The sequence below is a fragment of the Carcharodon carcharias genome, chromosome 12, assembly GCF_017639515.1.
Source record: "Carcharodon carcharias isolate sCarCar2 chromosome 12, sCarCar2.pri, whole genome shotgun sequence".
In the NCBI taxonomy this organism is placed as follows: Eukaryota; Metazoa; Chordata; class Chondrichthyes; order Lamniformes; family Lamnidae; genus Carcharodon; species Carcharodon carcharias.
The window spans coordinates 33,223,695-33,238,343 of record NC_054478.1 but is presented as its reverse complement, the minus strand read 5'-3'; the positions used below and the strand labels follow the sequence as shown (position 1 = coordinate 33,238,343).

At 39.2% G+C, this 14,649-nt stretch overlaps 1 protein-coding gene across 42 annotated transcripts in view; it reads right to left on the bottom strand.

Moving 5' to 3' along the window:
• neb (nebulin) overlaps nucleotides 1-14,649 on the bottom strand; it is a 284,616-nt gene that overhangs the window by 72,155 nt on the left and 197,812 nt on the right. For all 42 annotated transcript variants that reach the window (XM_041201321.1, XM_041201334.1, XM_041201338.1 and 39 more), the window contains 6 exons: nucleotides 11,417-11,521; nucleotides 10,488-10,592; nucleotides 6,961-7,065; nucleotides 4,635-4,739; nucleotides 3,396-3,500; nucleotides 931-1,038 (listed from right to left, as the gene is read on the bottom strand). In XM_041201321.1, coding sequence (XP_041057255.1) covers nucleotides 931-1,038; nucleotides 3,396-3,500; nucleotides 4,635-4,739; nucleotides 6,961-7,065; nucleotides 10,488-10,592; nucleotides 11,417-11,521 — 633 coding nt within the window. The remainder of the gene's footprint in view (nucleotides 1-930; nucleotides 1,039-3,395; nucleotides 3,501-4,634; nucleotides 4,740-6,960; nucleotides 7,066-10,487; nucleotides 10,593-11,416; nucleotides 11,522-14,649) is intronic.

The following is a 14,649-nucleotide window of genomic DNA, read 5'->3' as shown; positions in this document are numbered from 1 at the left end:
CAAACCTCATGTAGGAAAATGGTCTGAAATTTGTACAATTCACATTGCAAAATAACATCAAGCTAAATTTTGCTGGAAAAATAAGAGCGGTTAAGAATGTATGTCATTATTGATATGCAAATCGATCAGCAAGTTCAGGAGATGAAGAGCTACACTAAGAAATGCGAATCTCAAGAAATTTCTGGGTGAACTTACATTGCTCTGCCTACTGCTTTGCACAATGACAATTCATCCTGAACCTCCCTGTTATTTTTAAGAACTTTCCAGACTTGTAAATTAATGACCCTTCAAATTCACCATAGACAGTTAATACCCTTTTAATGACATGATAATTGTTGATGCATTGCCAATCAAATGATTGCATCTCATTCCTGAGTGCAGCAAATCAATGTTAAGAGATTTTAAAAGCTTCAAATTTTTAATTGTTCTTACTTTTCCTTTCTGTATCATTTCTTGGTGTTCCTTTTTCTTTCTTTTGTTCTCTCTCTTAATCCAAACTTTACCTCTCATTATTTCTCTTTCTTTATCTGATCTGATTCTAATTCAGCCCCATTCACCAATGCTTCCTGTTTCTTTCTCAATCTTAAATCTCATTCTTTAAGGAGATGCACTGTTTCACCATTCATGAAGGTCCCAGATGTCCTGCTATCAGCTCACAGTTCGAGCAAGTTATGGCACAGAACATTTTGAGCTGAAGGGTGGAGGAAAAAGTACAACTGAAGGGACACCCTGTGAGATGCCTTGCTCCAAGATTTGACCCACTTTATTTTCTGAGACTAGGACAATTGGCAGGGGTGTAATGATGAAATAGCTTCGCAGTTCTTAAGCAGTGTTGTAAATAACGAAGAGACTAGCATGCACCATATCACTTGAGTGCATGTGTATTGACTTATATGAAAAAGCTATTTCTATTAACGAATGGATACTTACATCACTAATTTTGTCCTTCATGCCTTGCATGTGCAGCAGCAATGGTGTGTCATGGATAGAAGTGTACCCCTTGGATTTATCACGGTTATGATCCAGTTTATACTTTATCTGTAAACGCACAAAAAAGGAAGGGTCTTAAATGAAAAATATAATTATTGTACAAATTGCTTTCTCTGAAGTCAGGATGCTTCATCCTTTATATACGAACATAGGAACAGGAATAGGGCATTTGGCCCATCGAGCCTGCTCTGCCATTCACCTACCTCAATGCCACGCTGACTCCATATCCCTTGATGTTATTAGTCTCCAGAAGTCTATTGATTTCTGCCTTGAACATACTCAATGATTGAGCTTCCACAGCCCTCTGGGGTAGAGAATTCCAAAGATTCACCACCCTCTGCGTGAAGAAATTCCTCCTCACCTTAGTCTTAAATGGCTTGGCCCTTATCCTGAGATTATGACCCCTGGTTTTAGACTCACCAGCCAGGGGAAACATCTTATCCACATCCAGTCTGTCACACCCTGTGAGAATTTTGTAAGTTTCAATGAGGTCATCCCTCATTCTTCAAAAGTCTAGGGAATACAAATCCAGTCTCCTCAATCACTCATCACACAGCAATCCCACCATCCCAGGGATTAATCTGGTGAACCTCCAATGCACTTCTTTAATGGCAAGTAGGTCCTCCCTTAGATAAGGAGACCAAAACTGTGCACAATACTCCAGGTGCAGTATCACCAAGGCTCCATATAACTGCAGCAAGAAACTCCTGCTCTCAAATCCCCTTGTGATGAAGGCCAACATACCATTTGCCTTCCTAATTTCTTGCTGCACCTTCATGCTAGCTTGTAGTGACTCATGAACAAAGACACCCAGGTTCCTTTGGCCACCTGCACTTCCCAACCTCTCATTATTTCAGAAATATCCTGCCTTTCTTTTTTTTTGCTGCCAAAGTGAATAACTTCAGATTTATTCACATTATATTCCATTTGCCATCTTTATGTTCCTTACTGGTTTGCATTTATATTCTCTTTTCCCTTTCTTAATCAGTTTCTTGATCCTCCTTTGCTGGGTTCTAAAATACTCCCAATCTTCAAGCTTACCATTGTTCTTGGCATCCTTATAAGCCACTTTCTTTCTTTTAATGCAATCTTTAATTTCCTACATTAACCACCGTTTACTTGCCTTTCCCTTTGGGTGTTTGTGCCTTAGAAGAATGTATATCTGTCATAGATCATATAGTATTTCTTTAAATACTAGCCATTGCTTGTCTACTGTCAAATCTTTTAGTGTATTTTCCCAATCCATCATAGCCAACTTTCCCCTCATATCTTCATAATTTCCTTTCTTCAGATTTAAGACCCTAGTTTCAGAAGGAATTATATCGCATTCAAACTTAATGTGAAATTCTGACACATTATGGTCACTATTTCCCAAAGGCTCCTTTACAGCATGGTTATAAATTAGCCCTTTCTTTTTATACAACACTGGATCCAAAGTAGCCGAATCCCTAGTTGGCTCCTCAATATACTGTTCCAGAAAGCCATCTCGCAAACACTCCAGGGATTCAGCATTAATTCCAATTTGGTTAACCCAGTCTATGTGTAAATTGAAATCGCCCATTATTACTGTATTATCCACGTTGCTTGCATCTCTAATTTCCTGATTTATACTGGGCCCAACATTATCACTACAATTTGGTGACCTATAAACAACTCTCAATGTTTGCTGCCATACGCTGTTTCTTAGCTCCACCCAAACTGATTTCACTTTGATCCTTCAATCTAAGATCCTCTCTTACCAATGTACTGATCTTGTCCCTTATTAAGAGTGCTACCCCACCTCCTTTTCTTCTTTGTCTATCCCTCTTAAATGCCGAATATCCTTGGATACATTATTCTAAACCTTAGGAATAGAATAGGCCTTAACCGTAGTTCTTTTCAGTAGATATGCAATAAAATTACATGAATATTTTTCTGTTGTACAAAATAATGCATTTATTTAATTGTCATGGTAAGTGTCTAAAGACTATTTTATACTGTAATTGATTTCAATAATTTGACTTCAATTTGATTAAGCTAATTAATTTGAAGTAATTAATCATGCAACTAATAATGTGGTAACATTTGTAATCGAGGCAAAAGATGTATTCACTTAATTGTGCTAAAATGACTTGGTTTGTAGTGCTCGCTGTTGTTTTAAAAGCAAGTATGACTGCTGTGAACTCAGGAAGCAGATGTGTTTATGAGGGGAGTGGGGAAGGAACACAGAATGTTTAAGAGATATTCACTGAAAGCAGATATTAATAGCTGCACTAATCCCTGCTTAACTAAAGGACAGCAATCTGAACATCTCCATACATGTACAATAGGTATAGTTAGTTTCAATGCTCTCTTCAGGTAATTATTATTTAAGCAGGATTAACTGTAAGTGTAAATACATCATTCTAAATTAGAAAGTCACTTACATCACTGATGAGCTTTGTCACCTTCTTGGTTCGGATGTTTTCAGGGGTTTCATAAATAGATGTGTATTTGTCTTTCAACTTTTCATAGTTCTTCTTATAATTCCACTGTACACAAGCGAGCATAGAATTAATTTAGGGCAATCAATACAAAGTCAATGAGCCAGGTGTTGCTGAACACTATAAGCAAGTCAGCAGCAACTTGCGATGCGAAAAAGATACCGTGTGAGCTCCAAACTGCTACACAGTTTGCTGGCTGATTTGCACATCGCCACCATTAGCTTTTTGAAAACAGCACCTCGCCCTTAACCTCCCCTTGATCTACATGAAGTTGCTGTATTTCCTCGTTAATTGTTCATTGAACTTGGCACAGGAAGTTCAGTCTAATAATTAGCAGCACAAACTGCCTATTTAATGATGTGATAATTCTTAATAACTGCCTTCAAACTCAGCAAACTCTCTTGCCCAGAAAGTAAATAAAGTAGGCTCTCAATTCTTCAAATTGTGAATTGCTTTCGGAGGTTTTAAAAAGGTATTTTTTATTCTCATTTCTCCTTTCTAAATCTTTTCTTTCTCTCTCCCTCTCTCTATTAATCCAATCCTACTTTCCTTTTCTCTATTTCTCTTCCTGTACCTGATTGAATTCACCTATTGTAGTTCATCCTCCTTTTATGCCATTTCTCTGTTTCTTTCGCAATCCTCAAATCCCATTGGTCAAAGGGAGAAACAATCTATGCCATTATTCACCAAAATCCCAGCTGCCCCCTTGCATTACCAGCTTGCATTTCGAGCAGCTTTGTGGGCAGGATTTGTAATTGAAATTGTACATCTAACAAGGCAACACAAGAAAACCTGCTTCAACAACATCTGGCCCAGTATCAATAAAAGTGAATGAAACCAGTAGAAAACCAACCAAAACACATGCAAATAATGTGATTTTTAAAAAAACCACAGGACAAACGATGAAAGCAGACAGAGAACAGTTAACAAACAGCGAGATGACCAGTGCTTGAATTAGTAGGAAATCTTTTAAAATTAATGCTGATTTGGTTTGTAACTGATATTGAGAATTGCTCCACTAAAATATTAAGCTTTTTCCAAAATACAACTTTTTAAATGATTAAACTAATGTTTAATGTAAGTCACATCTCCAAGGAGGGGAAAAAATATTCAATATATCAGTTTTAGACAAACCAAAAATCAAAAGAAGGTAAAATAGTGCACAATATTGGGCAATTTTACCTGGCTCCCTGACATTGAGTTGTACATGGCAGTCAGCATATCAGGACGTAGAATTTCATTGCATCCTCGCCTCAATTTGAGCTTGGCTTCAGACTTATATGATTGCTGTCAATAAAGATGCACATGCATGCAAAGGATGATAGAACTTAAAGAAAGTCAGATAAAAACACCAGTGTTCATCATCCTAGAACTCTATCACTCTACCAGTGAAATGGTTCTCACAGGCAACAAGAGGGCTATCCAAGCAGCATTTTCTTGGGTAGACAACATCCACATAAAACAGGCCAACAAGATGAAGGTTGACTGCTGGTGATGTTGCAAATGGCCATCTCAGACAAGGCCGATCATTCAAGTGCAAGTTCTACAGAATTACCTGACTGCTTAGTTGACCCGACCTTTTGGCCAGAAGATTTCTAGGTTCATCCAAAACCAAGGTATACTTGCTCTTCTCCTTCTCATAGAAAGCTTTGTATGCCTTCTGCTCAGAATATTAGATTTTAGTTAAAACAATGCATTATTTTCAATGATTACCTCATTTCAGCAAAGGGCGTGGAGCGTGGGAGGTGAGGGAAATTAACTGGCGCATGGGGCTGAAGTATTTCACTGTCTGGACTTCAGAGTAAGTCAGTGCCTCCAGAGATTCTGGACAGGTCCAATCTTCCAAAGCATTGTCCATTCAGTCATAACATTTGAAACAAAATGGAATGCAGAAAATCTGATTTTGGTCACCTGAAGTCAGAGTCAGAACGCTGGTCCCATTTCCAATAAGTAGTCTATTGCACAGTTGTTTAACCAGTGCTGCATCTGAACTCTGGAATTCTGAGCAGCAGATTCTCTAAAAGTGAGCATGCATCAGTATTTTGCTTGCCACACTGGAGCTGCTGCAAAAATTCATCTCTAAAGAGCACAGCAGAAGTAAATAATTAATGCTGATAATATTCAGAGATGGGAAACAAAGAAACATTAATTCAGCTGTTTAATTTTAATGATAGTATTCATAACGATAAAACTAATGAACGTTTTTTTTATATGGCTGCGGCTTTGGACTTCGGAATTCCAATTGTGTTGTTTTTAGCCTTAAACAAGTTGAAAGAGAGGATCATAACAATTAATGAACTGTCTGGTAGGTCAGATAAAGCCAATAATCAATAGTAAATTTATTTTGCATCTGTCAAATAAAAGTTCTGACAATGTTTGATCAGATACGTTTTGAAACTGTCTTATTTCATTAACTGCATGAAGAATTAAGGGCTAAAGGATTAATGTGGATAATATAGACAATAAATCCAGAGCCTATTCCAGGTTTTACACACAACTGTTTCAAAGTTCAGGAACAAGCGATTTAACAAAAAATGAATCAACTGTGGTAAGGAAACAGATTTTTTTTCATTTGTGACAAAAGAAAAGTTCCACATATCTTTACCTCTGTTTTCACCCTACAATAATCTCTTGGTTCCTCTGGGTAGCAATTTAAGAGAATCACAAAGAAAAAAGAATGTGGTAAGTAAGGAAATAAAGCATGAATATTGAAAAACCAATGGGAGGTACCTGCTGGTTTTTACAGTCAGCTGATCCATAAAGACTAAGCAAAAAACATCTTAATCACAACTACACTCCAGTGAAGAGCTCAGGTTCCATATCATGAAAGAAAATCTAAAACTGTCATTAATCACCAGAATTAACAGCACATTAAACGAATGTTGGTACTCATTCACAGATTTTTCTCAATTTAATGTTGACATTTTCTATTTTGTTTCTCACTGAGAGAATTCAAAAATATTACTTTTTCAAAAAGATGACAGATTTACTTTTTGTATATTTTGGGGACAAAATTTTAGATCAGGAATGTTCAAGTTTTATGTTTTCATGGGCTGTAAGAGCACCAGAGAACGTTGGGAGCCATGTATAAAATGTTTAATCCCATGGGGCAGAATCTTACGACAGTGGGATTTTACGTTCCCGCTGTCGTCAATGGGATTTATAACGGCCCGCCACATTTTACGGCCCCCATCCCCGCCGAAACGGGGCAGTAAAATTCTGCCGATGGTCTCAAATCGAGTTACTGAACTAACAGATCTTGGTGCTCTGATATAAGATTAATCCACCAAACAGGCAACAGTGCTAAGAGCAGCTCGTTCTAATCCTTCAGTGTCACAAAACTCAAAACAGGATACATCAGCAAATAAGAAATGTAATCTAAATAGAACTGAATCATCTTGGCTTCCAGGGTCAGGTCATGAGGGCTGTAGGTGGCCCTCGGGTTACATATTGATTCTCGTAGCATAGACAAATATTGCCTTATTAGCTCTATCCCAATTACACAAACCTCATCCAGAATTGCAGTCGCCTCCTTAGCATGCCTGATTTGTGGAGCATCTGCGGTGTACTTGAAGTTGTTTCTTAATTTTGCAACTGATTCACGATACTTGTACTGTAAAAAATAAGTATTATAGATAAGTAACTGGGCAGTAAAACTCCCTTAAAGGCTAAACAATGGAACAACTGATCTATTTTATCTCTTTATCACATTTTGTAAATCAGTAAGTAGTTTATGTCTGTAATCATCGAAGAATGCGTGCTCCTTTTGAGGATGTTAGGTTTCTGGTACTACCCTCAGTTTTGACCACAACTAACAATACTTCATCACATCACAGCTCATTGACTAAACAGATCATAGGCCTGGCCAGTGAAATGGTTCTTATAACTTGGCATGTATACAGGTTTACAGTGTTACTCCAAGTTCTCCTGGTCACTCAGTTAGCCGACTTGCTGCAATGTCTGAAGTGAGACTACACTGTAGGGCAGAATATAAATCAAGAAATAATGGGCTCTTGTAAGAAAGGTACTGCAATAATTATGGGCGATTTTAATCTTCATATAGATTGGACAAATCAAATTGGCAAAAGTAACCTGAAGGATGAGATTATAAAGTGTATTCTGGACAGTTCCTTAGAACAGTACATTCTGAAATCTTGAAATAGGGAGCAGGCGATTTTAGGCCTGGTAATGTGTAATGAGGCAGCATTAACCAATGACCTCATAGTAAAGGATCCTCTAGTTCATAACAAAGATTTGGTTCCGAAACTAATTTCTTAACTTTAAATAGAATCAATTACAAGGATATAAAGGCAGACTTAGCTATGGTGAAACAGGAAAATAGGCTGAAAGGTAAGAAGGTCAAGAAGCAGTGGTAGATATTTAAGGAGATACTTCATTACTCTCAACAAAGATATATTCCATTGCAAAAAAAAGATACTATGAGAAGGATGCAGTATTCATGGCTAACCAAGGAAGTTAAGGATGGTATCAACTTGAAAGGAAAGATGTACAATGCTGCAAAGATTAGTGGTAGCCCAGAAAATTTGGAAAATTTTAGAAACTTTGATTATCAGGTCAGCCATGATCTCATTGAATGGCGGAGCAGATTTGAAGGGCTGGATGGCCTACTTCTGCTCTTACATCTTATGGTCTTATAACCAGAAAAGGATGGCTAAAAAATAATAAAGATGTAGATATTGGAGTATGAGGTAAAACTAACAAGAAACATAAACAGATAGTAAAATCTTCTACAAGTATATAAAAAAGGAAGAGAGTAGCTAAAGTAAGCATTGGTCCCTTAGAAAGTGAAACTATGGAATTAATAATGGGAAACAAGGAAATGGCAAAGACTTGGAACAACCGTTTTGTATCTGTCTTCACAGTAGAAGACACTGAAAGCATCCCAAGAATATTAGGAATCAATAGGAAAAAGGGAGGAAGGAGCTTAAAACAATCATGATCACTAGAGAAAAAGTACTAGGAAAACTAATAGGACTAAAGGCTGACCCTGGACCTGATGGTCTGCATCCTAGGGTCTTAATGGAAGCTGCAGCAGAGATAGTGGATACATTGGTTGTAATCTTCCAAAATTCCTTAGATTGTGGAAAGGTCCTAACAGATTGGAAAACCACAAATGTAACACCAATATTCAAGAAGGAAGCGAAACAGGGGCCAGGAAACTATAGGCCAGTTAGTCTAACATCTGTCATTGGGAAAATGCTAGATTCATTATTAAGAAGATAGTAGAAAATCATAATACAATCAGACAGAGTCAACATGGTTTTGTGAAAGGGAAATTGTGTTTGACCAATTTACTAGACTTCTTTGAGGATGTAACAAGCAGGGCGGAGAAAGGGGAACCAGTAGATGTAGTGTATTTGGATTTCCGAAAAGCATTCAATAATGTGCCACACAAGAAATTATTGCACAAGGTAAGAGATCATGGTGTTGGGGTTAATACATTAGCATGGATAGTGGATTGGCAAACTACAGGATACAGAATTAGGATAAATGGGTAATTTTCAGGTTGGCAAATTGTAAACAGTGGAGTGCCACAAGGATCAGTGCTTGGGCCTCAACTATTTACGATCTATATCAATGACTTGGTTGAAGGGACTGACTTATTGTAGCCAAATTTTCTGACAATACAAAGATAGATATGAAAGCAAGCTGTGAGGAGGATACAAAGAGTCTGCAAGGGTTAACCAAGTGGGCAAATTGTTGATTGAGAAGAGAGCTAGGGGTTATGGGGGACAGGCAGGAAAGTGGAGTTAAGGCCACAGTCAGATGATCCATGATCTTATCAAATGGAGGAACAGGCTCAGTGGGCCAAATTGCCTACTCCTGCTCCTATTTCTTTTGACATGTAAAATGAGAAAGTCACAGCTTCAATCCCTTGGTCTGAGTGATATGGTCTCAGCTGGGAGGTGAAATAGTCTTAAATTCCACTCAATGTTATATAGTAAATTCAGATTGAATTACATAGAATGTACAGAATCAAGCCACTTGGTCCAAGTCATTCATTCTCCACAAGAGCTTCCTCCTACTCTTCGTCATCTAACCATATCAGCGTAACCTTCTATTCCTTTCTCCCTCATTTGTTCAAATTGCATTCCCTTTAACCAGTTATGTATGGGTGAGAGAATATTATGGTAAGGACAGGATAAGGCTCAACTGTCAAACCCCCACAGGTGAATAGCCTGCCCTCTAAGTAAGGGCATGAGCATGGAACTGGAGGGTGCTAGCTACCTGTGGGGCCAAATATATGATTCAGCACCTTCATAAAAGAAGAGAAAATGGGATGGAAGGTAACAAAAAGTATTTTTAAATTAAACAGAGGCCTAATGATGAATAAGGCTGTGGGGGCATCAGTCTGAAGACTGATGAATACACTTTGGGTAAAATTTTTAGCTCAGTGGGTGGGGACATGCGATGAGCGTAAAATGATGCTTGATGACGTTGGATGAGCGTCTCAACGTCATTGTGCACTGCGCTCGCGTGATATTTCAGTCAGCAGGTATGTGCCCGAGCCAGCAGCGTGCCCACCGACAATTAAAAGGCCTATTAAGGCCATTAAAAAGTTAATTAAAACAAATCTTTCACTGCCCGTCCACTTTGCACTGTTTTGGAAACCACATCCATGGGCGGGGTGAGGTTTCCAAAAGCAAATAAAATTAAAAATTTAATTTTTCATTAATAATGTGTCCCTGCTCACATGACAGAGTCACATGAGGGGGCATGTTCCATTACATTTTTATTCCCTTTATTTTGTTTTATGTCACACTTCATCTCCCTGAGGCAGCTCCCCACCCCCACGGGCCGCTCACATTTCACGCTGGGTGGGCCTTAATTGGCCAGCCAGCATGAACTTGCCTTCTGGCCTAGATCTTGGGCAGCGGACAGCTTCCTGACCGGGCCACCACCCCCCCGCCCTCCCCAACCCCCACCCCCGCTAAGCCAGCCCAACGTGGGTGAAATTCTGCCCTTTATGTGTGCCTGTGATTCACAGCACGTATGCTGAAAAGTGTAGCTCACCTGGCTGTAGAGTTGCTTGTTCTGCCCCGCCAGCATCAAATCAGGAGTGTCCCACACATAGCACCCGATCCCTCTCAACCACTCCAGGTCCTCTTTGTATTTAACCTGGTTAAGAAATAATCCTTTTTACTGCAGGTGTCAGACATGTGCACAAAATGACACATTGAAGAAACATTCACATTTTCCTAAAATGACGAAAAAAAAACTTTCATAGATTTTATTTTGGTACTTCAAATACTGACCACACAGAATACTAGATTGAAAAAGAGAAGAAAAAAATCATCATGGTCCATAAGACTCCTCCCTAAAGCTCTGAAGCTTTCTTTAAAGGCCCAGAAATGTGATGGTAAAGCTGTGTGTCATGTGTGTGGGTGGTGTGTGTGGGTGTGTGTAGTGTGTGTGGGTGTGTGTCGTGTGTGTGGGTGGAATTTGTGTATGTGTGGGTGGGTGTGGGTGGTTGTGTGTGTGGGTGGTTGTGTGTGTGGGTGGTGTGTGTGGGTGGTGTGCATGTGTGAGTGTATAACACCAGGGAGCCAAAAATCCAACACAAGAAAAAAGGAGGGAGAGAAGTAATGTGAATTATACATTAAAAATTGTAAAATAAGATTCCTATTTATGACTATTTATAGAAAATAATCATCTTGTCCTATTATTAAGAATCTCTAAAAGACCACTTACAGCCTTGTGGATAAATTAGGTGGAAAGTCAAAACAAGTACTAATTAAATCAGACATCTCATATGTTAACTGATCTGAAAGTTATATATACTTTCTTGATCAATTTTAGATTTAGATTGTCACTTAAAGCATTAGATGTTCATATGTGTAACAATATGTAACAGCCATTACATTACAGCCAGCATAAGATTGCAGTAGTTATTATATTCTTCTATGAAACTCAGCAAAAAGACGACAAACTTAAAAACTCACAGTGCTGACAGCATCAGACACGATGCGGTGGTGGATATTCTCAGGTGGATCAGGGATTGATCTCCAATGTCCCAACTGTTGGATGTACTTCTCCTTGTATTTGACCTAGGACCAGAATGTTAAGAAAATGTCACTAATCAGAAAAGAGGAAACTGATAAGAAATAAGCTACACTGGGATAAAGAGGAGTTTCTAATGTTCCTAACCTGACCCGCTTTCCCATTGTCCATGAATGCCTGGTTGTCCTCGAAACAGTGTCATTTGAAGAATTCCACACAATAGTTTCAGAACTTATCCCCATGAGTATGTTTAGAACAAATAATACAAAGGAACAGGATGTGGGAAATTACAAAACAACTGCACTCTAACGAACATTGTTTATAGCAATAACCCTGCTTTAATGTTCCCATCAGTAAGACCTGATTTTTTTTTTCAATAAACACTACAGCAGCATCAAACCGGATACAGCGATGAAATTCAAACTGAGTGTAAGTGCAAGATACCCTATTCTTACATGACATGTACATTTGTTGTCTGTTATGATGCTCCGTCATCTGCATACAAACTGTAACAAGGCAACGGGCATAAGGGGGAAACTGCAACAAGGTAAATAGACACGAGGCAACTACAGCCATGCAACCTGCATGAAGACTACAAGAATGAGATCTTCTCTAACTCCCTTTTGTGAACTGGTTTAAACCTAATCATCTGTCAGAGAGGAATGTGATACACTAGGAAACTTCAGAAGCAAAATGACAGGAAATTGAAGTAAAACAAGAAACTACACAGGCAACTATTATTGATGAGGACTTGATTGAACCAATAGGTTTGGATGGAGAATGAGGAAGTGTCTCATGATGTGGATGAGCGGGGCACAGAATCAATCTATCTCAGGATCACAGAATGTGTTCAGAAAAGCTGCCAATTAAATTTCACACAGATACTACCTGGCACTAAGGAGCTTTTTGGACTGGTTATCAATATGGAACCAGTGTGTATTGGGTACAGCACAAATAATATGAAGCAGTGTACATAGTATTGGTTTTGGAAACAGGTGAAATAATGTTCAATTCAAAATGACCACTTAATTTTTCTGATGTAACAAATCATCAAGCAGCTTATAGTGAAAAGCCTGTAATATAATCTTTCCTGTCAGCCCAAAGGGGGTTCAGCAGTAATTCAAAGGGTATGGCTCATGCTAAATTATTTTCGGGTAATTCATCCCCTCCCAAGCTCAGAACTCTAAACCACACATTTGTGTGGTGCGCCAATCAAACATTAATTTAATATTCAAAATATAATTAGTGGCCATAATTAGTGGCTGGAACCCACGTGATATACAGCTAATATTAGGAAAATAGCAAGGCAAATAAACTTCCGCATCTTTAAACATGTGCAGATAAATACTGGTAAAAGGCCAACAATGCACATGGTTAACAGATGAACGACAACAAACAGCTGAAAGAGAATAAGGTAAGTGTCCAATTGCCAGAGTCTGATTTCTTCCCCTTCTTAAACATTGGAGCTGCAGGAGCCTAATACCAGCCCACTGGAACTATCCCAGGTCACAAAGAGTTATGGAATATATGGCTGGTGACTTGCATAAGATAGCTCCCATTTCTTTCATCATTCTCAAGTGTATGATATAAGGCACAGCAACATGGTATGTTAAGAGAGCCTTAATCCTAGAGAAGACCATTTCTGCAGTTGCTTGTCTTGAATTGATCTTACCAGTACCATATCCAGCACATTTACAGTAGTGAAATCCAATGCAAAGTATCCTTACCCCTAACCTAAAAGTCTAAAGAACAAAGGATTCTTCAGCCACTTTCTGATATAACTAAAGGTTAGTTTTACTGTTGACACTACAACTGTCCACAGCACTTTTCCTATTGTTTGAGTAGCATTGTCACCATTATATCAGGGTGACAGTAAAGGGCACCAATTCCTCTTAACGTTGCCTGTGATTAATTAGTTTGGGGTCACGGGAAGCATACTGTGTGCCCAATTGTTCTACCAGGGCTCTTTATGTCAATGTCTTATCAATTACATTGTTAAGGTTTGCTAATGTCAATTACACAGTGTAAAGGGAAACAAGAGATGGATATTTGAACACATATAAAGAGGGGATAGCTGGGACACTAGGTGGAGGTGAGGAGTGTTGACACTGAAGAAATTCCATAAACTTTCTCAACAAGGAAAAGCTCTGTGTCTTAGTTTTGACTTCACCAACCGGTGTGGATCCAGTTAACATTTTATAGTGAACCAGTGGAATGCCAAAAGCAAGCTTGCACACAGCAAGATAACCTAGATAAATTCCATGGATTGCTAGGATGGCAGCAGCACCTCAAGCAGAAGGTTGGATTGTTAATGGTATGTTAATTATATTGTTAGGCTACACAGGTAAAAAGCATTGTTTAATTAAATACTTAGTGCACATATAAATATGGGATAGCTGGGATGCTGGGTGTGTGGGTAGAGAACTGTGATACTGAACAAAGTCAATAAACTCTCTCTATGAAGAAACGTTCCATGTCTTGGTTTCAAATTCACCAACCAGCTTAGATCCTGTTCACATGGATGTTCCTGCAGTCTGTTTTGCAGGGAGGGGCGGGGCGGGGAGGGGGTGGGGGTGGGTGGGAGGGGGTGGGGGTGGGGGGGACGGGGAGGGGGTGGGAGGGGGAGGGGGAGGGGGTGGGAGGGGGAGGGGGAGGGGGTGGGGGTGGGAGGGGGTGGGGGTGGGGGGCATGGGGGTTGGGGGGGGGTGGGTGGGGAGGGGTGACCATAATGCCAAATAGTGGGTAGAATAGCAGGGTAAAGTAGTCTAGGTATGAAGAATGACAATGTGAGAATGTGACAAAAGGGTTGCTTTAATTTTGAGCCTTCTGTTTTTATACCAGGTGATTCAATGGTATGGTAGGGGGAAATTCCTGCTCTATGGTACATAAACAGCTACTATTGGATAAGGACAGGGCCAGAAAAATGACTCCAGGAGCTGTCAAGGAGGTTTGTGACTGCTTTTATGCTGCCTCCAGACAAGCATAGGAATGATAGCAACAGAGGTAGGCCATTCTGCACCTTTAGCCCGTTCCACCATTCAATTAGATTATGGCTGATCTGTATCTTAACTGCATTTACCTTCTTTGGTTCTATATCGCTTAGTGTCTTTGCCTAACAAAAATCTATCACTCCCAAAATTGAGATTGATAGACTTCTGTCCCATCACAGAAAGCA